Here is a 23471-nt window from a genome sequence, read left to right as displayed (position 1 = left end):
TAGATCCATGGTGTAGTCGGAGTAGAAGCTCACACCACTCTCGGCCCTCCACAGGATGATCAAACACAGAGAGGAAGAGGGTGAAGCAATCGTAAGCTGGGAAACGGGTCCCCCAGCACCCCAATCCTGGGCCCGTCCAGTCAGTGCTGAGATGACGGTGGCAACCCTGTCTCTCCCAGAGACAGCATTGGCGTAGCAAGCAAGGTAGCAGGTCGTATTGCATAAAGGAATCCCTTGCCTCTCGCTGACGCACCGTCAAAGCATTCCAGGAGGGACAGGGGTATTCCACGGACTGGCTCAGATGGGACAGAGGCAGATAGTGGTGTGGGGACTGGTGCTGGAACCAGTGCTGGAGACTGGAGGGACTGTACATTCCCCTCCAAACGTAGGATGGTTGCCAGCACGCTGTCCATTGTGCTGATGCTGGACTGTCTCTATTATAAGTCATTCCTGCTGTCTCTGTTTTTGGAGGTTGGTTATTCTGTCACGTTGTCTAATGATTGGAGACAGCAGCAGGAATACGTAATAGGTGGTTATATTTTCTCCAACAAAACAAAAGAACGAGGTGTAAAACTCTAAATAATACACAGGACGAGACCCGTAAAACAAGTGCACAATAACACGTGTCATGGACGTCGATACAATAGCACAGGTACACACAGGGCCAACGGACATGGTAACAATAACCGACAAGGACAATGGAGAACAGAGGGCACATATATACACATACTAATCAGGTGGAATGGGAACCAGGTGTGCATAATGAGACAAGACAGTCCGGGGTTGGTGGTAATGAATCCAGTTCAGTGACGCCTAGAAGGCCAGTGACCTAGACCTGAGGAGCTGGTGAACTGAATGAGCAGCAGTACCGGGGGATCCATGACAAACATGTTGGATGCCAACTGCCGTTAAACTCCACAGAAAAAGAAGGTTGATTTGAAGCTTATGTGGAATGACTAGCTCATGTAGTCTAGGGGATGGAATGGAAGGTAAGAGGTTGGATGTTGTGATTTGGTGCTGCTAAAATTGCTTAAAGGGATACTTCAGGATTTTGGCAATCTACTTCCCCAGAGTCAGATGAACTTGTCGATACCATTTTTATGTCTCTGCATGCAGTTTCAAGGAAGTTGCTAACTAGCATTAGTGCAATGAGTGGATGTCTATGGTAACTGCTAGCATGCTAGTAGATACCATAGACTTCCAGTCATTGCACTAACGCTACGCTAGTCATTGCACTAACGCTATCTAGGCTAGGGGTTAGGGTGAAGTTTATGAGGTTATTACGGCTCAGGGTAAGACCCAGATGCAGACATAGGAGGCGGATAGTTAAAATCTCAGATATTCATTATAACACAGGGGGCAGGCAGAGGTTCATAACCAGGTCAGAGTCAGGCAGGTACCGGACAGCAGGCAGGGTCAGGACAGGCAGAAATGTCAGAACCGGGAACACTAGAAGCAAAACATAAGAACAGGAAACCGGTAAACACACTGGTACAACCTGACAAGACAAGATGAACAATAGACAACAGACAAACAGAAAACACAGGTAAAGATAAATAGGAGATAATGGGGAAAAATGGGAGACACCTGGTGGGGGGTGGAGACAGGCACAAGACATGTGAAACAAATCAGGGTGGGCTAGAGTTAGGCTAAAGGGTTAGAGTTCGCTAAAAGGGTTCAAGTTAGGCTTCGGGGAAGGGTTAGCTAACATGCTAAGTTGTTGCAAAGTAACTACAAAGTTATAAGTAGTTGAAAAGTTGCTAATTATCTAAAATTCTACAGTTGTCAGTGATGAGATTCGAACTCGCAACCTTTGGGTTGCTAGACATATGCGTTATACACCGACCAACCATCCTCCTTTTGTTTTTTTGTCTTAAGTAATCCTCTGTCTTGTGTAACCATACGAAACATACTGCATATTACTAAATAGAGTGACTCGGACTTACGTACAGAATAATACTGATAAGGGAATTTATATGTTTAAGGTAATGACTAAAGAATTCCACCCTGAAACGTAATTATTAGATTATGGGAAATGTATTTAGAATAATTCGACTAAAGTCCAATAAGGTTTGGTCGAGAAAAGTATGGAAGAGAAATGTGTGTGTGTGACTAAGATAACACGGAGGACAATTAAACTATCCATGACCTGACCTGGTTGGAACTTTGAAAAACTTACGACAGGAAAGAGACACTGTCAAAGTTTCTCTTATCTTGGGAGGGAGGGAACGGTATGGAACTGCCAGCTTTGTAGTGATAAACAAGGAATGTGAAATGTGGGGAAAGATACATCCCACCTACTGTTTGTGTGTCTGTGTGTGCGTGTAAGTAGGTGGGGGGGTAGGAGTTATAAAATGACATGTTTGTATTTTGGGTCTTCAGAGAGCTCTCTGAATAAACCTTACGGACCTTTTCCATAAGCTGAGTCTTTGCCTAATTATTATTAAACCCAGGGTCTTACAAACCTCAGAGATTGGTCATAGCTTAAATAATTGTTAGTTATCATCATTGGGATTGAGAATTCTTGTGACAAATACGAAATGCTCTGAGACCAGGATGCTCCCCTAGCAGTTGGTGCTTCCAGTTCTCGTTGCATGAATGGTTTGATTCTTCCAATAATCACTCTATTGCGGCATTGCCTTATCAGTTGTTAGTTGAATATTACATCTAGATATAGGCACTTATAACACCTTATACATTAAGTAAGGCAGCAAAAGCTAGCAGATCTCAACTGGTTGTAGCATGGAGCAGCTTACAGAATTGAATGACATCGGTAGCCGGTAGGGTAGGAAAGACGTTTCAACTTGTGATATTTACCTGTAAATGCTAACTAATTGGGTATTGAATGGGTATTCAAACCAGGTATTTAAAAAGTTTTGTTCAAAGTATTGGTTAAAACTTTGCGATGCGCAATTCAGTCATCACTTAGGGCCCCTAAAAGGCTAGAACCGGCTCCTCCTAACCTGCTACGAAAAGTCGCTTCTGCTGGTTGAAACTGGCAGACCTGCCCTAAGAACAGTCTTGGTTTCCACTAAGGCGATACAGCACAATCTTTGGGTTGGTAGTTACCATAGCCACAAAGTTATAAACCCTGTCTATTTTTATTTTATTTATTTAACCAGGCAAGTCAGTTAAGAACAAATTCTTATTTTCAATGACGGCCTAGGAACAGTGGGTTAACTGCCTGTTCAGGGGCAGAACGACAGATTTGTACCTTGTCAGCTCAGGGATTTGAACTTGCAACCTTCTGGTTACTAGCCCAACGCTCTAACCACTAGGCTACCCTGCCACACCATATTACTACTATTTATCTTCTTAAAATGTGATTTTAAACTTAACTTAACTTTAACCCTAACTTTAACCATACTCAACCTTATGCGTAAACCCTAACCTTAAATTAAGACCAAATACCACATTTTTGTTAACATACATTTTTACGATAGAGCCTAGCCAAGTTTGACCTTGGCTACGCTATCTAGTGGATAACCCAATTAAATGGTTTGCATAAGCTATTCAACGCTCTTCCGCATTTAACTAAGTAGTGAGGAGAGGAATTTGAGAATACGTTTTTTTTCTGTGTGGCCACTGCTCATTCTCTCAAAATGTCGGAGCCCAGAGAAGACGTGTTTCCGAGGTGAGCAGGACGATTATGAGATGGAGTTGGGAAGAAGAGGTCGAAGAGAATGAGGAAAGCAGAGCATGGATTTGAATTTGAGATAGATAAAAATGGAGATGGGGTGTCGAAGAAGATTGGTGTCAAGCGCCAACAGAGTGAGTAGTGCGCCAACAGAGTGAGTAGTGCGCCAACAGAGTGAGTAGTGCGCCAGACTGAGTTCTGGAGGTGAAATGAAAGGGAATGAGGGCGAGTTAAGTCAGGTGGAATGTGTGTTGAAGAGCTCGGAACCGATGCCTGCCATCAATGGGCATGATAAAGAACAATCTGGTCAAGCAAGAGTGAGATTTTTGAAGAAAGTGGATCCTTACCTTTTGGCGGATCCATTTGTGGTTTCCGGGTGAGTGGGAAAGGAGTTGGGTGCAGTTGAGTGGGGAGGTGAAGCAATTGAAGTTGAAGATTGCTTTCCTTTTGGTGTGACAGACCTGGTGGTGAGTGTGGTGAAACCGAGGAGGCACTGTCAGTCCTTTTGTGTCAGCCTTTACCCGACAACGTCGTGTTAGGATATACTGTATCAGTTATCCCGTTAGAGCTTTTGTGCAGAGTCCACTGAGCTGTTTCAGGTGCACCGTTTATGGTCATGTCTGCGGCAGTTCATAGGAGGGAGATTCCTGGATGAGGGAAGTGCGTAGGAGGGCATGGGATAGAGAATTGTGTTGTTTCAGTGGATAAAGTTGTGCTTGTCAACTGAAGGGGTGCCCATGTTGCTGGGGATCGGAAGCAGTTTGAGGTGGCTAGAGTAGTTGTGCAGAAGGTGTCGTATACTGAGGCAGTGAAGAAAGTAGAGGAGGATGGGTCAAGTATGAGGGATCATGAGAGGATCCATGTGAATAGTAGATCTGTGCCAGCACAGAGGGATAGGCCAATGAGTGATATATACTTCAATAAGGTTGGCTTCTTAGCGTTAATGGCAATGGTTATCAACTGTACCTCAGGAATGGAACGTAGATCTCTGGCAACTGCAGAGAAGTATTTTGGTATTTGAGATTTGACTTCAGAAGAGTTACAGGGTGTGTTGGTGTCCAGTCCTCCCAGGCCATTGGCATGGTGAAGGAGCAGATAAGGTCAAGGTAGTGGAATGGGGTAGTGGGTTTTTAATGAGTGTAGGGTTAGTTAGAAGGGTGTATTTTTGTGTAATTGTTATTTTTTTCTCCTTTTCCCCTTTTGAATCACAAAGTATGATGGATTTATATTATAGTCCAGCTGGGGGCGGTAATGCAAAATATTGGATGCCAACCCAAAAAAGAAGAAGGCTTTGCGTTTCCGGTGGTGCACGTCGCATGCGCTCTGGTGCAAAAGTGCAACGCAAGTCCAGACAGCAGCTATCGCCAAACACCCACTTAATCAGAAAAAAGAAATCAAGGTATTTTCATTTTAGGTTGCATTATATTAAAGATGAAAGGTTAGCTAAGTTAATGCATTTGTAAGAATGTATGATTCAAGTATTTATACTTGAGTTTTCTAATTGTAGACTGACGTCGATTACTGGATAAGCCTTGAGGCCTGCGACGTGTTTGTCTGCGTGCCGATAGCATGCTTTGTCTAACTAGCCAGTAACGTGTTTAAGACTAGTAAAGAATGATTGCAAACTATTGTTGCTGGTTTCGTAAATTATGATTCAGGCACTTACATACTTGATAGTTTAGATAACATGCGTCCAAGAGAATAATATCAGAGGCTAACAACTGATAATATTAACTACCTAACTATACTCATTCATTAAAATGTTCGCGAGCCGCCTAGGTTGCTGTTTTTTTTTTTTTTTAGGCCAGCCCATTAAAATAAAGAAATGTTACTGTTTAGTTAGCAACTCAAATGGCTATGCCCATTGATGAAAGTGTTGAATACATTGTTTCGATTTCTTAACGTAGTACCTAGTCTTTCCCAAATTAAATTGATTCAGATTCTGCGTTTTTCGATTTCTGCTTTGACGATATTGAGTGATGCGCGCTGGCTTTATCTCTAAAAGCCAAATCCCGGCAGGTGGCGATATTGAGTCGTTTTATCTTATCATCCGATGGTAATATTTTCAACCGGCTATTATCCCCAGTGGACCGGTTCGTACATAAAACATTCTCCATTCAGGCTGCAAATACAAGCATTTCGCAACACCCGCGATAACATCTGCTAAACGTGTATGTGACAAATAAAATGTCATTTGAAATCCGTCGATTTCCTCATTTAACTCGATATAATGGTGAGAAGTCGGGGAAACAATGCATACTTTCTTTTCACAATGCATACTTTCTTTTCCACCACCATGCTACAGTGTCTATTGCTAGTTCAGGATGTTGTGTGTCACCATCGGCCGGCCTTTTGGCTACCCAGATGGTGCAGTCCTGACCTGTTTGCTGAAACACAGACTACCAAGGAGAACAAAGTCTGGCACTCTTGCCAGCTGGCCAATTTATATTTAGCTACAACCCTTAACTACATGGTCATCTGGCATATGGACATTTTCATTAACTATTAGCCCATCAAGATGTGTATAGTAAGTAACTTGTCGATTCTGTCTCAAAGGGCTGACCGACCATAAACCAACTATGGCAGATGGAGAGGGATTTGTGGTGCGCATTCGTGGCCTTCCCTGGTCTTGCGCTGTGGATGAAGTGTCAAGATTTTTCTCTGGTAAGAACCTGGCTACTTATATTGTTAAATGTAAGGAAGTCTGACCTATTTTCAGGTGACTAAATTGGTATAAAATATTCCAGATTGTAAAGTTGCAAACAACGGCACAAGCATCCATTTCACCTACACTCGCGAGGGCAGGCCAAGCGGAGAGGCCTTCGTAGAGCTGGAGTCGGAGGACGACCTGAAGATTGCCGTCAAGAAAGACCGAGAGACCCTGGGTCACAGATATGTGGAAGGTATTGGTCTCCCTGTTCCAGTAGTGACTTGTCTTTTAAGGTGATTGTGCCAACATCATGTTCTGGGAGAGGATTAGATGCCAAAGAATCCTCACATTCATTTTTTTTCTCAGTATTCAAATCGAACAATGTGGAGATGGACTGGGTCATGAAGCACACCGGTCCAAACTGCCCAGAGACTGAGGGGGATGGGCTTGTGCGGCTGCGTGGCCTTCCCTTCGGTTGTAGCAAGGAGGAGATTGTCCAGTTCTTCTCAGGTGTGTTTAGTGCCCTTTTTCCCAACACTCTAATTAATTCTTAAGCCTCTGTCACATTAGGCAAAACAAACACAATTAAAATTGCATGCAACATCCAATCTTGTCATACATCATGGTTTGATAAATTATTTGTTTATCCAACAGTTTGGTAATTCTAACATTAGTGATAGACCATGCTTGCTGTTCAATTTAGCTAGCTAGCCAAAATGTAGCCTATTTGCTAACCACGTTTTACCACGCTAGCTAGCTGACCAAGCTGGAAACGAGATTAGGTAGCTAGTGCAGTTCATGTTGGACAATTACATTTGAAACTGGACAAAACCGTTTGGATTCACTATTAAAATGGCATTTTATTGACTGCCAATCATTTGCGGATTGTAGCAGTATGAACACATTTTTATTTCATGCAATGCAACCAAGTTGCAGGCTGACACTGAGCAACACAGATGCATCTTGTTTTGCAAGCCACGTATAGTGCATCCGATTGCTTCATGTGACACATGCTTTAAGATAATCATCCTTAGTTGATCTCAACATGACTTTGAAAATACACTGCCTGTAGTTCAAGATTTGGCTGAAGGAAAATTCTAATCTCAAAGGTCTCTTGACATTGAGTTGGCATCTGAACTCTTTGATATAAACATGATAGTCAAAAATAACTGAGACAGATTAGATTAAAGCTGGATACTTCTGTTTTGGATTCATCTTAAAGTAACTGTCCAGTGAGAATATCACTTTTAAAGGCTTGTGTTCATTTTTTGTGGCCAAAGCATCATACATGTGTAAAAAAATAACGCCCGTGTATCAAATAGACCATTTTGTAAATGCTTGTGATTTCCTCGTATGTTTTTGGCCGAGACGTCGCTTTGGCTCACTGGCTGAGCTGGCCAATCAGGTGTTAACTTATTTTTATTGACCGGTATACACCCACACAATTTTGCTGTTGGTATGCCCCCACCATTCATCACGAAATGTATTTATTTTTACGTAAAGGAAGGCTATTTCACTCATATTGTAACTAATTATATATAACTGGAAACACTGGGCAGTTACTTTAAATTCAGACTGTCGTACATTCAGCAGTAGCATCACCCAAAACTGGTGAAATAACTTAATATCTCCCGAATATTCTATGGATCCCTTCATTTCATTTATGTTCCCAGAATGAAGTACAAAAAAAGTAAGTTAATGATCAAAATGGTGACACCCATCTGGTTCGCTGTTCATAAGGCTTTTCTTTTTATAGGGTTCTCGTGTCTGATGTGTTTTCATTTTGTTGTTTTAGCAGAAAAAGAGCAACAACACTGAATGGGCATGTCATTTAATGTCCCCCGCTGGGGTTATCTGTCCTTGGGTTGAAGGGTTGGAAATCGTGCCAAATGGGATAACATTGCCGGTGGACTTCCAGGGGAGGAGTACGGGGGAGGCCTTCGTGCAGTTTGCTTCACAGGATATAGCTGAAAAGGCTCTAAAGAAACACAAGGAAAGAATAGGGCACAGGTGGGGATGGATGGTTGGCTGGTTAAGCTGCTTTTCTTATGGTATTCATCTGTTGCCACAATCGTCTTCTGTCGTAATGACACATGTCAAGAACCTACACATTCAACAAGGACATTCATACATGTATCCATATGAGATCATCAACCATAGCCTCGTCGAATTCAGAGATTCGCTTATTTTTTGCCAAAAAATACTTTAGTGCTGAGTGATTGTCCTGGACTTTGTTTTGAGTTTTCGATTGACTTCCACTCAAGGTGGTCAGGAAACACCTTTGGTAGATAGAGAATTCACAATATTTCACTAAACTGGGTTGGATAAAAACACATGTTATTGATCTACACACCAATCCAATATGCTAATTCTGGATGTAATTTAAATGTGGCATCTCTTTAAAAAAAAAATAAAGAAAATGCAACTTTATATCATGGTGTCCTTCCCCCCTCTAGAAGTTAACATTTTTCACTCAGCACTAATCCACAGACCCTCATGTCACACAATGTGTAACTGAGACCCAGTCTTCCTTAGACCATGGATCCTGCAGTCACAAGGAAAGCTTTGGTCATCTGGGGGTCAATGATGGCATTTCTACACTGACAAGTGTAATTTTCTATGGTTCATTCTCTGTTTTTTTTGTTGACTTCTCAGTGCTAGTTTATTTAAGACATCAACAGGAAAATAGCTTTAACTTTCCAGGGGCTATGTTTATCATTAACCCTAACAATTAAGAAACATCGATGTTCGGTCAGTAAAAATGCATAGTTTCAGAGGCATCAATTAGCTTATAGATACTATGATTGACATGCATGGCTGTGAGCAACAGGACGAACATGCTACAGACCAATGTCATTAGTACTGGCAGATTTTTTTTGTTTTGCTCCATGTAAACTATTCTCCTCAATAGCCGTTAAACCTTTTGGGTCCAGGACCCTGGCCTAACGCTTGTCTGTGTGCCTGTAGGTATATTGAGATATTCAAGAGCAGCGACGCAGAGGTGCGGACAAATTACGATCCCCCACGCAAAACGATGGGTGGCATGCAGAGACCAGGCCCCTACGACAGGCCCGGTGGTGGTGGCGGCCGTGGCTACAATGGCATGAGCCGCGGAGGCTCCTTTGACAGGATGCGCCGTGGGGGCTACGGCGGAGGTGAGGCTGGTGAGAATAAAGGCTATGTGAGAATAAAGTGCTTTGTCCTTTCCATCTTTCTCCTACACCTTTTTCTGGTTTCTGTTCTATCTTCTTTGGAAATCTCAGGTGAGTGGTCATGGGACATAACAGCAAGGGAAAACTGAAAATGTTTCTTGCGGAACGCTTTGGGTATTACAATGCAAGGGTTTGAACCTGTTCAGGGAACAAGACCAGAATTTTTTTAAGGAGAAGAAACATAACCAGGAACGGAAGTGATCCATATTGTTCTGAAACAGAACTATTATTTTTTTTTAAACCTTAGGAACCAGTTAAAAACTAAATGTTAGCTTCGAGACATTTTTTCTAGTCCCACAAAAAAATGCAACAAAGTGCCTATGCAGAGCCCTCACTCAAACTTAGTCCAGTGTTTGCCTGCAAGCTGAAAATGTTTGCCTGTGCTGGCTACCTGCCCCTTGCCCCTCCAAAGCATAGGCTACTGTACAAGCTTGATTCAGAAGATGGGGAGAGATTTTTAGTTAGTTTGAGATTAATGGGCGAACTTCAGTACATGTTAAGTATACAATGTTTTTAATTCTAGTACCGTTCTGCACACGCAAGCTGGCTCAACCAGTTCAGAACTTAATTCTGCTGGTTGGGAACAGTGGGGGGGGGATTTTGGATCTGTACAGAATGAAACGATTGAAAAGTAATTTAGGTTCCAACCTTCACCCTTGAAAGCATACTGGAGTTACTTTGAGTTTGTGTATTTCTAATGTTTTCGTGGGTGAAACTATTTGTAAGCTTTCTATCTCTGTCGACTTTCCTGATGACTTATAGGTTCCGATCGTTATGGCGATGGTGGTTCAAGTTTTCAGAGTACGACTGGACACTGTGTGCACATGAGGGGACTTCCTTACCGGGCAACAGAGACGGATGTCTACAGTGTGAGCACCAGAACTAGTTACATAATATACAGTCATCTGTTGACAGTCACTGATGGAAAGGTGAACAATCACTGACTGGGAATGCTAATTGTCTCAATTTTCTCCCATGTAGTTTTTCTCGCCATTGAACCCAGTGCGTGTGCACATCGAGGTTGGTCCAGATGGAAGGATGACTGGAGAGGCTGATGTGGAGTTTGCCACACATGAGGATGCTGTGGCAGCTATGTCAAAGGATAAAGCCAACATGCGTGAGTCGGCAGTAATTTGATGTGTCATCGCCCTTTACATGATATTACTTTATTTACCCTTCCTGTCTGGACAGTTGTATCCTAAATCCATTGTTTTTTAATCCAATTAAGAAGTTTGATGTAACTGCCCTCTCGCTCTTCCTTATCAGAGCACCGTTATGTTGAGTTGTTCCTCAACTCAACAGCAGGGGGCAGTAATGGAGGCTATGGTGGCCAGATGAGTGCTGTGGGTGAGTATTTTCAGTTGGGGATAGATGAAGGTATAAAAGTGGATATTCTGGGCCAACGGGGGTAGAGTTCTTTGTGCAGACTTTGGCATTAATTGGACAAACACCATATTGTTAAGTTATTTTATTTGAGAGTTCTATTTTCCACAGCCAACCAATCTTCCTATGGAGGCAGCCAGCAGATGAGCGCTGGTTACACGGGTGGTTACAGCAGCCAGTCCAGCATGGGGGGGTACAATGATTACAGTAAGTGTCAGCTCTCTGCTGCCTGTCACAGGAGGGTTGTTACTGGGGCTGTTACGGTGACCTTATTACTGCCGCACCGGCGGTCACGTGTCATGACCACAGTCAAATTTCATGTGACCGTTTAGTCACGGTAACTAGGCTTCTCCAAGCTCTGCTGCTGCTGATGGTCATTAGTAGCCTACCAAACTCGTTAACTGCCTGGTACACGGCCCTCTATTGGCCTGCTAATCACTCTGACATCAATGCAAATGTTTTCAATAACATGTGCAACATTTCTATAGGCTATGCAATTACTTGAGTACAGTTGTGATAGCCTCTATGCTAGGCCTATTTATCAACTTATCTAATATTAAGCACATTGCTTTGCTTTACGACAGGATTATAGCCTACCTGGCTGGTATGAAAATGAACCACAGAAAAAGCGTCCTCCATTCACAATTAAAGTGCATACATTACATGTATGTATTTTTTCCATGCCCCTGTTCCTGACAGGAGCATGATAATGATCCATCCTAAATCAGAACTAATTTCACACTTATAGTATTTGGCAGCATATGTAAATATAACACAAAATTAAGAATAGGCTTTTGTCACCCATCACACTATCACTTGTGAATGATGTATTATCACTTTTAAATGATGTGCACTTAGGCAAACACCTCGTGCCTTTTTTGTGCTTTTCTTTTCTTCAAATCAGTCACATGGATCATGTAGTCTCGTCCGTAGGCCTATATGTTTGTACAAGGTTTGTTTCGAAACCTAAAGTGGCCAAATAACTCATTAAATGAAGCACATTAATCCGCTTGAGCCCAGCTGGCATACATACGCAGCATGTGAGTTTCAAGTTGGGGAAGAACTATTTCACCATAAAAACATGTACCTTTTATAATAAAGCATTACATACATAGTTGCATCTGCGGTCACTTTTTAAGTGTTTTCCAGCTAATTGATTGCTTTTTGGAACATTCATGCTTACAGCCTACTGCCGTGTTCGTATTGCTGGCTTATGTGAAGAAATGGCGTAATAGTTTATCAACATTTTAAGCTAAATGTTCTGATCGGTTGCGTCAGCGTCAATGCTTTTAAAAGTGTATTTATTTAATATGATTGGTTGTAGCAGCTTTATTCTAAAGTGTTTTCCTCGTCAGTCTACACACAATACCCCATAATGACAAACCATTAACATTTGTAGACATTTCTGTAAATGTTATGAAAGAAAAAAAACAAATCACATTTACATAAGTATTCACACTTGACTCAGTACTTTGTTGAATCAGCTTTGGCAATGATTACAGCCTCGAGTCTTCTTGGGTATGACGCTACAAGCTTAGCACACCTGTATTTGGGGAGTTTCTCCTATTCTTCTCTGCAGATCCTCTCGAGCTCTGTCAGGTTGGATGGGGAGGGGAGTGTTGCTGCACAGTTATTTGCAGTTTTTTTGGTACCCATCCACAGATCTGTTCCTCGACACAATCCTCATAGTACAAAAGTTGACCTAAAGTGCATTTGGGAAGTATTCAGACCCCTTTTCCACACAAGTATTAAGACCTTTTGCTGTGAGGCTCGAAATTGAACTTCATTAATCGTCCTTGATGTTTGTTCAACTTATTTGGAGTCCACGTGTGGTAAATTCATTTGATTGGACGTGATTGAAACTCACACCTGTTTATGTAAGGTCCATAGTTGATGGTGCATGTCTGAGCAAAAACCAAGCCATTAGGTTGAAGGAATAGTCCTTTGAGCTCCGAGGCAAGATTTTGTTGAACAAGTCAACAAATTTCTGCTGCATTGAAAGTCCCCAAGAACACAGTGGCCCCATCAACCACCAACACCCACCCTAGAGCTGGCCGCCTGGCCATACATAGTAATCAATGGAGAAGGACCTTGGTCAGAGAGGTGACACAGAACCCAATGGTCACTGACAGTGCTCCAGAGTTCCTTTGTGTAGATGGCTGTCCTTGTGGAAGGTTCTCCCATCTCTGCAGCACTCCACCTATCAGGTGTTTATGGTGGAGTGGCCAGACAGATGCCATTCCTCAGTAAAAGGCACATGACAGCCTGCTTGGAGTTTGCCAAAAGGCACCTAAAGGACTCTGACCACGAGAAACGATATTCTCTGGCTGAAACCAAGATTGAACTCTTTGGCCTGGAAGCCAAGCGTCGCATTTGGAGGATAACTGGCACCATCCCTACGGTGAAGCGCAGTGGCAGCATCATGCTGTGGGGATGTTCAGCAGCAGGGACTGGGAGACTAGTCAGGATCGAGGGAAAGATGAACAGCAAAATACAGAGATCCTTGATGAAACCCTGCTCCAGAGCACTCAGGACCTCAGACTGGGAAGAAGTTTCCCCTTCCAACAGGACAATGACCCAAAGCACAGAGCCAAGTCAACGCAGGAGGGGCTTCGGGATAAGTCTCAATGTCCTTGAGTGGCCCAGCCAGAGCCTGGACTAGAACCCGATCGAACATCTCTGGAGAGACCGGAAAATAGCTGTGCAGCGACGCTCCCCATCCAACCTGACAGAGCTTGAGGATCTGCAGAGAAGAATGGGAGAAACTGTCCAAATACAGGTGTGCCAAGCTTGTAGCGTCATACCCAAGAAGACATGAGGATGTAATTTCTGCCAAAGGTGCTTCAACAAAGTACTGAGTAAAGGGTCTGAATACTTTTGGAAATGTGATTGGTTTATTTTTTACATTTGCACAGTTCTAAACCTGTTTTTGCATAGTCATTATCAGGTATTGTGTGTAGATTGAGGGAATACAATTTAATCCATTTTAGAGTAAGGCTGTAATGTAACAAAATTTAGAAAAGGACGCATGTGCGCACTTTCTGGGGAATCGTTTGGTGAAAATATCCTATTTTATTCAGCGACGTTCAATTGTTTTCTAAATACTATAAAATAATGCCACTGAATTCTAAGCATATCTTGTCTGCTAAATTAGCTAGTGTAGCCCACAGCCATATCAGGCCTAACATAAGGACAACTCAAGAGTGTTTATAATGTTCAACTAGATCACATCTTTAGACCTGTCTAAAATGTGTTTGCGGTGGTGTGAGCTATATTAAGTGGATTTGTTAAACTTTGAAACAAAAAATATTTCTTAGCCTACATGCCAGTGACGCAGACCATTGCATGAAAGCCAGGAGATGCTAAATGTTTTTTTGTTAATTAACAGTCAATTACCGTGAGACCAGCTGTTAGTGCTTGACAGTCTCCGGTTGACAGAATTTAATGACTGCCACAGCCCTAGTTAACATTATTAAGCCCTATTATTATTTTTCTTTTTTAAACTCCATATCAGATGAGAATAACTCTTGGCCTGACAGTTCAATATTTGCATCTCTTACCAAAATATATCGCTAGGAAAGTGGAGACATCGTCATAGAACGCCTTCGTTATTGAGACGGTGTCACGTTTGCTAGCAAAGAGTTTTGCGGAGACTAAATAACTTTAAATAATTGTTTTGCCCGATGTTTAACCAAGATTAGCTAGCCAGCTAAAATTGTTTACATATTGTTAGCAAATGTCTTCTACACTATTTTGCTATCTACAGTAGCGCCGCTGTGTCAAAATGTCTCAATGACGTGTCTGCTATCTTGTTTACATTTGACCATTGTTGCATAGTTTGTTTTGGAGAAGGTAAGCCTGCAACGGTCCTAATGTGGATATTTCTTTCTCCTGTTAGGTAATCAGAGCGGGATGAGCAGCAGTTACTATGGCAGCAGCCGTGGCTCCATGGGCATGAATGGCAGCATGAGCATGGGAGCGGGGTGGGGCATGTAGGAGATCCAGGGGGTTCTTCGCTGTTGGCGAAATTATTTTTCGAGATGGTTACAGATTTTGTACAGATTGGAGTGGTATAGCTCTAATGTATGAAAGCTGGGGGGAAGACGTTTTTACCCCGGCCTTTCTTAACCTTGTCATTGGAGCCCGTATGTTATGTTTTTTGGTTTTGTGAATGAGACAGCGCAGGGTGAAGGATTTTGGTTCCACCCTAGTTATACCTGTAGTTCAACTCTGAATGACTGGATGCTGTTTGTGAAGCCACGTGTCCTTTTGTAAATATGGTAATCATGACTGCTTGTAATGACTCCTCGTGAGTCTGCAAAAATGTTCTGCTCCTTTTTCATGGTTCCTATAAACTTGGTTAGAGCCAGAGGAATTTTTATAATGTTAAAAGGGCATGTTGAATTTGCTTTTTATAAACAGGATATTATTTTTGGTTGCTGTTTTAAACCTTGTAATAGATGTCTCATCCCCGCTCACTGTTTTGATTCTGCTAATGGGCATCATTAATAAACGTTTATTCACTGATTTTTATTTTTTGTCTCATTCTTATAAAGCAATATATTTTGGGGCACATTATAGTGGTGTAGGATTAAACAACATGGAACGGTTTCCCAGGTGCAGCTAAAGGAGAGTACTGTAATAAAGTATGCTCAATTGCAAAAAAACACTGCCGTCCCTATATGCCCCATTCTAGCACTGGGCGGCACTTTCTTCAGTTGTTGCGCTTTGTATGCTAATCCATTCCAGGGGCCCCTATGGTCTAGTTATGGTGTTATCTTAAGCAATGTTGAGGAGTTTAGAAACACCATTCAGTAGTGAAAGGTGCATACCACCTCACACCTGTAAGAACCTCGAGCTCAGAGCGTTGTAGAAAACCTAGCCACGGCCTACAGAATGCGCACCAGTATTTGTGCCAACCTGTTAATGTGCCCGCCTTGCTTTTCAGTAATCACATCCTGGTCCATGTTTTTTGATAATATTCTATCAACTTCTATCCTCACATTTTAAAGTCTTCAAATGTTTTTAGTTTTTTTTTGGACTCTGTCATGACTATTAGGTCTACTGTAAAGGATTCCTTTATTATAGGATAATGCAGCGAATGTTCTCATGACAGTGGTGTCTCCATATTGTCAGAAGTAACATTTTAATGTCCATCATTGACTTGGCCTATATGTTACTGTACATGACCAAGTATGTGAATAACTGCTTGTTTGAACATCTCTTTCCAAATTCTTGGGCATTAATTTGGAGTTGGTTACCACGTTGCTTCTAGAACAGCCTCCATTCTTCTGGGAAGGCTTTCCACTAGATGTTCTAACATTGCTGCACGGACTTGCTTCTATTCAACCACGAGCGTTAGTGAGGTAGGGCGATTAGGCCTGGCTCGCAGTTATTCACCTGTCAGCAACGGGTGTGGCTGAAATGGCAGAATCCACTAATTTCAAGGGCAGTCCACATACTTTTGTATATGTAGTGTATATGCCTTGAAATTCAATACTTTACAGTTTAGGCTCTGCCTCTTATTGAAACGTGTGGCCATGAATCATTGGGCGGTAACATCCGTAGGGTTATTGCGCCACTGGGGAATGAACAGTTCTTTTCCCAAATTCTGTGCCAAGCACTGTGATAAAGGTGTCGCTGCTTCTCTAATGGACATACCGGACCTATATGGTGCTGTGGAAGTGAGTTAAGAAGGTTTATGGCGCTTTGAGTTTATTTTCAGTAGCTCCAAAAAAAAAACAGCAATGAACGTTGTATATCGATTTGTGCTTTTTCTTTTCCATAGATCAGGTGAGTGAGTTGGGACTGTTACAATGTTGCAGTGGTCTGTTTATCTTGGGGGTAGGTTATATTATATAGCCCCGCCTATAGTTCTAACAACGTATAGGCGAATCATGGGTGTACAGTCGTGGCCTAAAGTTTTGAGAATGACACAAATACTAATTTCCACAAGGTTTGCTGCTTCAGTGTCTAAATATTTTTGTCAGATGTTACTTTGGAATACTGAAGTATAATTACAAGCAGTTCATACGTGTCAAGGGCTTTTATTGACAATTACATGAAGTTGATGCAGAGTCAATATTTGCAGTGTTGACCGTTCTTTTTCGAGACCTCTGCAATCCGCCCTGGCATGCTGTCAATTAACTCTGGGCCACGTCCTGACTGATGGCAGCCAATTCTTGCATAATTAATGCATGGAGTTTGTCAAAATTTGTGGGTTTTTGTTTGTCCACCCGCCTCTTGAGGATTGACCACAAGTTCTCAATGGGATTAAGGTCTGGGGAGTTTCCTGGCCATGGACCCAAAATATCGATGTTTTGTTCCCCGAGCCACTTAGTTATCATTTTGCCTTATGGCAAGGTGCTCCATCATGCTGGAAAAGGCATTGTTCGTCACCAAACTGTTCCTGGATGGTTGGGAGAAGTTGCTCTCGGAGGATGTGTTGGTACCATTCTTTATTCATGGCTGTCTTCTTTGTCAAAATTGTGAGTGAGCCCACTCTCTTGGCTGAGAAGCGACCCCACACATGAATGGTCTCAGGATGCTTTACTGTTGGTATGACACAGGACTGATGGTATCACTCACCTTGTCTTCTCCAGACGAGCTTTTTTCCGGATGCCCCAAACAGTCGGAAAGGGGATTCATCAGAGAAAATGACTTTACCCCAGTCCTCAGCAGTCCAATCCCTGCACCTTTTGCAGAATATCAGTCTGTCCCTGATGTTTTTCCTAGAGAGAAGTGGCTTCTTTGCTGCCCTTCTTGACACCAGGCCATCCTCCAAAAGTCTTCACCTCACTGTGCGTCCAGATGCACTCACATCTGCCTGCTGCCATTCCTGAGCAAGCTCTGTACTGGTGGTGCCCCGATCCCGCAGCTGAATCAACTTTAGGAGACGGTCCTGGCGCTTGCTGGACTTTCTTGGGCGCCCTGAAGCCTTCTTCACAACAATTGAACCGCTCTCCTTGAAGTTCTTGATGATCTGATAAATGTTTGATTTAGGTGCAATCTTACTGGCAGCAATATCCTTGCCTGTGAAGCCCTTTTTGTGCAATGCAATGATGATGGCACATGTTTCCTAGCAGGTAACCATGGTTGACAAAGGAAGAACAATGATTCCAAGCACCACCCTCCTTTTGAAGCTTCCAGTCTGTTATTCAAACTCAATCAGCATGACAGAGTGATCTCCAGCCTTCCTCACACCTGTGCTAACGAGAGAATCACTGACATGATGTCAGCTGGTCCTTTTGTGGCAGGGCTGAAATGCAGTGGAATGTTTATTGGGGATTCAGTTCATTTGCATGGCAAGGAGGGACTTTGCAATTAATTGCAATTCATCTGATCACTCTTCATAACATTCTGGAGTACATGCAAATTGCCATCATACAAACTGAGGCAGCAGACTTTGAAAATGTACATCTGTCATTCTCAAAACTTTTGTCCACTACTGTATACTCTAGGAATATATGATTATTATAAACATAACATGATTGTAAAATAGGTGTATATTCTAGTATTAAAATGTAAATTAACTGGAGTCAGAGCATATGTTTCCTCTGACTATTTTTGCTGTCACTCGGGAGGGAATACCTTGTGTGGCTGCGTTCAATCTTATTCCCTAATAGTATTCAAATAAATGTCCCATGTGTGTCTCCAGTGTCTTTCAGGCTATCCAGTGGTGCCTCTGTCAATGCCATTGACGGGCACGAAGGTAAGTCCCTGCCCAGATATCTGTGGACAGTCTCCTCCACAATGATAACAAAATAACAGACGAACGGGTGGAATATGACAAGGAGGAGGAATACTATTTTGAATATGGTGAAGATGACCATCTGTCTGGGGATTATGAAATGCACTTTCCAAGAGGTACAGTAGGTTACCACAGTTTATATATACTGTATGTATTTATCAGCCTCTCTGAAACTGGAAACTGTTTGCAAAGATTCACATAGTTTAGTAGTAAACCAATTTACAATGTAAATGGACCATATACACTGAGTATACCAAGCAAAAAGAACACCTTTCTAATATATTGAGTTGCACCCCCCTTCTCTCAGAACAGCCTCAATTTTTCAGGGCATGGACTCTAGGTGTCGATAGCTTTCCACAAGTTGGCTGGATGACCTTTGCTCTGAGGACCATTCTTGATACACCTACTACCATACCCTGTTCAAAGGTGCATACATGTTTTTGTCTTGCCCGTTCACCCTGTGAATGACACACATACACACTCCATGTCTCAATTGTCTCAAGGCTTAAAAATCCTTCTTTAGCCTATCTCCTCCAGCTCATCTACACTGAGTGAAGGTGATTTAACAAGTGACATCAATAAGCGATCATAGACTGACCAGGTAAATCTATGTTATGGAAAGAGCAGGTGTTCTTAATGTTTTGTATACTCAGTGTATATTATATTGTATAAATACATTGTACTTTTCTTTCCTCTCCCGCTCATCTCCAGTGGCATTTTCCACCAAACTGAAAGTTCTGCCCGTGGCTCCCTTCACAGACAGGAGAAGGGAGGGCAAGAGAAAGGGCAATGGTAAGAAGAGGAACCACTGTCAGAGGAAATATAAGGACTACTGCATTCATGGGGTCTGACAATACCTGAGAGAACTACGAGAGCCATCATGCATGTGAGCCCCATCCCCTCATTTAGCACATTATATGTATTTTGTTAGACACCCATCATTGCATCTGTGTGTGCGCAGTGGTGTAGGAGTGACTCTGACATTGGGGGTTGACACATTTGGCTCCTTGGGGCTCGGTGTATGCCCCCAAACTTTTAAATGCTCATTTCTAGTACCTTCTGAGAAAAGGATATAGACAAATAACTTAGAAATGGGCAAATGTACACTGCTAAGGGGGGTCTTGCAGAGGCGCACTTGCTCTGATACAGTCCAAGCAGTCTTAGGGCCATGGCCATTCATACTGTACTGAATACCAGTGTGACAGATAATGTGGATATATTAAATTAAACAACCACTTTGTACTCTTTTTCTGCTATTGCATAATACATTTCCTAGTATTTTTCTCAATTCCCCTGTCAGGTTCTTACTACTGCTGCTCTACATACTGTATGATTTGAAACTTAACAATATTTTCAACTTATAGTTATTATACTGTAATAATAATCAGCAACAGACATAGTTAATAAAAACTGTTTCAATAAAAAGTAGGCATGAAAGGTCAAACTGAAATTAATCAATCTCCCAGCTACACAATTATCAAAAATAAAATATCATCACGGCTATCACGATCGTCATAGTGAGGAGACCAAATGTGATGTGAATACATCTTTTTAATGAAAGACGAAAAAACATGAAGTACACTAAACAAACAAAATAAGACGACCGTGACCGCTATCAAAACTGAGTGCAAACATGCAACATCACATAGACAATAACCCATGAAATACCCAAAGAAGATGGCTGCCTAAATATGGTTCCCAATCAGAGACAACGATAAACAGCTGCCTCTAATTGAGAACCAATCTAGGCAACCATAGACATACATAAACACCTAGATGGTAAACAACCACATAAACCTACAAAACCTCTAGACAGTACAAAACATATACATCACCCTATGTCACACCCTGACCTAACCAAAATATATAAAGAAAACAAAGAATACGCAGGTCAGGGCGTGACAACGGCTGCCTCTCTCCTGCATGAAGTTATCACATGCAATAAACCCTCTAGACCAGGGATGGGCAACTTTGATGGGGTGGGGGACACAAAAAAATCTGAACTCATCATGAGGGGCCGCAGTGGCTCTTGGGTCTGTGTAATGACATCCATACCTACTCATGCAGTCAGAGCAAAACATTTTAGCGGCCCCCCTCTTGACAGCGGAGTAAAAAAAATAATAATACTGCAATATGTTACTTTTTGGGTCATTCTCATTGAAAGCAAGTATAAAAAGCGATAGATCTGTTCTATGTGTGCTATTTCTATGCTGCCTGTGCTTAGAAAAAATCCACCCAAAATTGATCTTTTGTTATTTGTTTAATTTGTCCATTGTTGGCATAGTCCCTATTTATTTTTGCTCGCCAGCGATCAAGTTTTCAAGATATGTAATGTTCAAAATACAGAAATCATCCCTGTATGATGCAAAACGCAGCATAATATGATGTAAAATACATCATAAGGGTATCCTTTCTGTATCTGACAGTCATGACCATTGTAATGGCCATCAGGTCAGTGTGCCTCAGTGCCTGTTTCTGTCTTTGAGAAGGTTTGAGTTGTTTCAGGATCAACAACTCTGTGCACCTGTCCTTTCCACGAATGGCACATATTTACAGTATTTATCCATTGTTATATCAGGTATCATAAGCAAGGTGAATACAACTTTGACAATGAGGAGAGGGTCAAACTGAAGGCCGATGCACATCCCTGAGAATCTGGTGACAGTGTCTTTCAATTACACAATGATAATGGCCTGATAGACTTTACATCAGGGGTGTCAAACTTATTTTGCCCCGGGGGCCGTGAATCAAATCAAATCAAATGTTATTGATCACATACACACATTTAACAGATTCTATTGTGGGTGTAGCGAAATGATTATGTTCCTAGCTCCAACTGTGCAGTAATATCTAACAACACAAGCTAATCTAAAAAGTAAAATAATGGAATTAATACATTTTTAAAAATCAGGTTTTTAAACATTTTTGCAAACTTATCACAAATAAAAACTGATATCACATTTACTTAAGTATTCAGACCCTTTACTCGGTACTTTGTTGAAGCACCTTTGGTAGTGATTACAGCATCAAGTCTTCTTGGGTATGGCGCTACAAGCTTGGCACATCTGTATTTGGGGAGTTTCTCCAATTCTTCTCTGCAGATCCTCTCCTACTGCAGCCCTCATCCTCCACATACAACACCTGTTCTGCCAGTCACATTCTGTTAAAGGTCCCCAAAGCACACACATCCCTGTGTCGCTATTCTTTTCAGTTCACTGCAGCCAGCGACTGGAACGAGCTGCAAAAAACACTCAAATTGGACAGTTTTATCTCCATCTCTTCATTCAAAGACTCAATGATGGACACTCTTACTGACAGTTGTGGCTGTGAAGAGGGCACGACAATGCCTGTTCACCCTCAGGAGACTGAAAAGATTTGGCATGGGTCCTCAGATATACAGAGGGTAGTGCGTACGGCTGTTGGAGGAAATTATGGTTGAAATGACTAATTATGTATACATTCCAATCAGAACTGACTAGTCCAAATGCTATGATGTACTGTACATATATGAATTTTCTCTCTTGCTTCCATTCCCAATTGTATATAATATAGTCAGGAGTTTAGTAACAATGACGGTCTGTTCCTTGTACAAATGAATGAACTATCTCCAGATGGCAGGGACGGACAATCTCCAGACTGTCTAGAATGCTGATTTACAGTGACTGACCTTGGCTTTAGGAGAGGAGGCTCGAGAACTATATGGCCTCTCTACCGGTGTTATGAAGAGATAGAACATTTAGGAAACGCAGACGTCATTTTCAGTTTATAACCTGTGGTAAAATGTGTATGTACTCAGTACTCTCTTGAATTAAACGCTGTTACCTGACTTTTAAGACCGGGGCTCTGTCCATTTCTTATAAAAAATATTGGGTCTTACAATCCCTTTAGAATGCATTGACAGAGTAATGAATTCTGATTGGGAAATAATACAGAGGAATTTAGAATTCCACTAACAACGGCCCAGTACATCACTGGGGCCAAGCTTCCTGCCATCCAGGACCTCTATACCAGGCAGTGTCAGAGGAAAGCCCTAAAAATTGCCAAAGACTCCAGCCACCCTAGTCATAGACTGTTCTCTCTACTACTGCACGGCAAGCAGTACCAGTGCACCAAGTCTAGGTCCAAAAGGCTTCTAAACAGCTTGAACCCCCTAGCCATAAGACTACTGAACAGTTTATCAAATGGCTACCTGTACTAGCTGCTGTAGCTGCTGCTACACTCTGTTTATTATCTATGCATAGTCACTTTACCTCTACCTACATGTACAGTGCTAGTCAAAAGTTTGGACACACCTACTCATTCAAAGGTTTTTCTTTGTGTTTACTATTTTCTACATTGTCGAATAATTGTGAAGACATCAAAACTATGAAATAACACATATGGAAGAAGTAACCAAAAAAGTTTTAAACAAATCCAAATATAATTTATATTTGAGATTCTTCAAAGTAGCCACCCTTTGCCTTGAAGACAGCTTTGCACACTCTTGGCATTCTCTCAACCAGCTTTACCTGGAATGGTTTTCAATAATCTTGAAAGAGTTCCCACATATGCTGAGCACTTGTTGGCTGCTTTTCCTTCACTCTGCCATCTCTTTTTCAACAATGTAAAACTAAAGAAAAACCCTTGAATGAGTAGGTGTGTACAAACTTTTGACTGGTACTGCACATAGTAACTCGACTAACCTGTGCCTCCGCACATTGACTCTGTACCGGTACCCCCTGTATATAGCCTCGTTACTGTTATTTTGTTGTTGCTCTTTAGTTATTTGTTATTTTTCACACACATTCGTCACTGTAAGGCCTACACCTATTGTATTTGACGCATGTGACAAATAACATT

At 41.9% G+C, this 23471-nt stretch overlaps 1 protein-coding gene and 1 long non-coding RNA gene across 5 annotated transcripts; both read left to right on the top strand.

The window, feature by feature from the left end:
• Positions 1-4917: 4917 nt before the first annotated feature.
• On the top strand, positions 4918-15409 carry hnrnph1l (heterogeneous nuclear ribonucleoprotein H1, like). 4 transcript variants are annotated; one of them, XM_024432622.2, is made up of 11 exons: positions 4918-5036; positions 6194-6301; positions 6385-6540; positions 6654-6797; positions 8159-8297; positions 9255-9442; positions 10262-10368; positions 10481-10616; positions 10766-10846; positions 10994-11089; positions 14781-15409. In XM_024432622.2, the coding sequence occupies exons 2-11, from the start codon at positions 6217-6219 to the stop codon at positions 14876-14878; spliced, it is 1230 nt and encodes a 409-aa protein (XP_024288390.1). In that variant the 5' UTR covers positions 4918-5036; positions 6194-6216; the 3' UTR covers positions 14879-15409. The 4 variants fall into 4 exon arrangements, with proteins under 4 accessions (XP_024288390.1, XP_024288389.1, XP_024288391.1 ...); XM_024432621.2 differs by having other exon boundaries at positions 9255-9451; XM_024432623.2 differs by having other exon boundaries at positions 9255-9451; positions 14777-15409.
• Positions 15410-16368: 959 nt separating this feature from the next.
• On the top strand, positions 16369-19214 carry LOC121847176. The gene is made up of 3 exons (XR_006084113.1): positions 16369-16675; positions 18540-18748; positions 18945-19214. It is a non-coding gene; the product is annotated as an uncharacterized LOC121847176 (long non-coding RNA).
• Positions 19215-23471: the final 4257 nt, after the last annotated feature.

This window comes from Oncorhynchus tshawytscha, linkage group LG09 (genome assembly GCF_018296145.1).
Source record: "Oncorhynchus tshawytscha isolate Ot180627B linkage group LG09, Otsh_v2.0, whole genome shotgun sequence".
In the NCBI taxonomy this organism is placed as follows: Eukaryota; Metazoa; Chordata; class Actinopteri; order Salmoniformes; family Salmonidae; genus Oncorhynchus; species Oncorhynchus tshawytscha.
The sequence above is the reverse complement of the archived record's forward strand: the minus strand, read 5'-3'. Positions and strand labels throughout refer to the sequence as shown.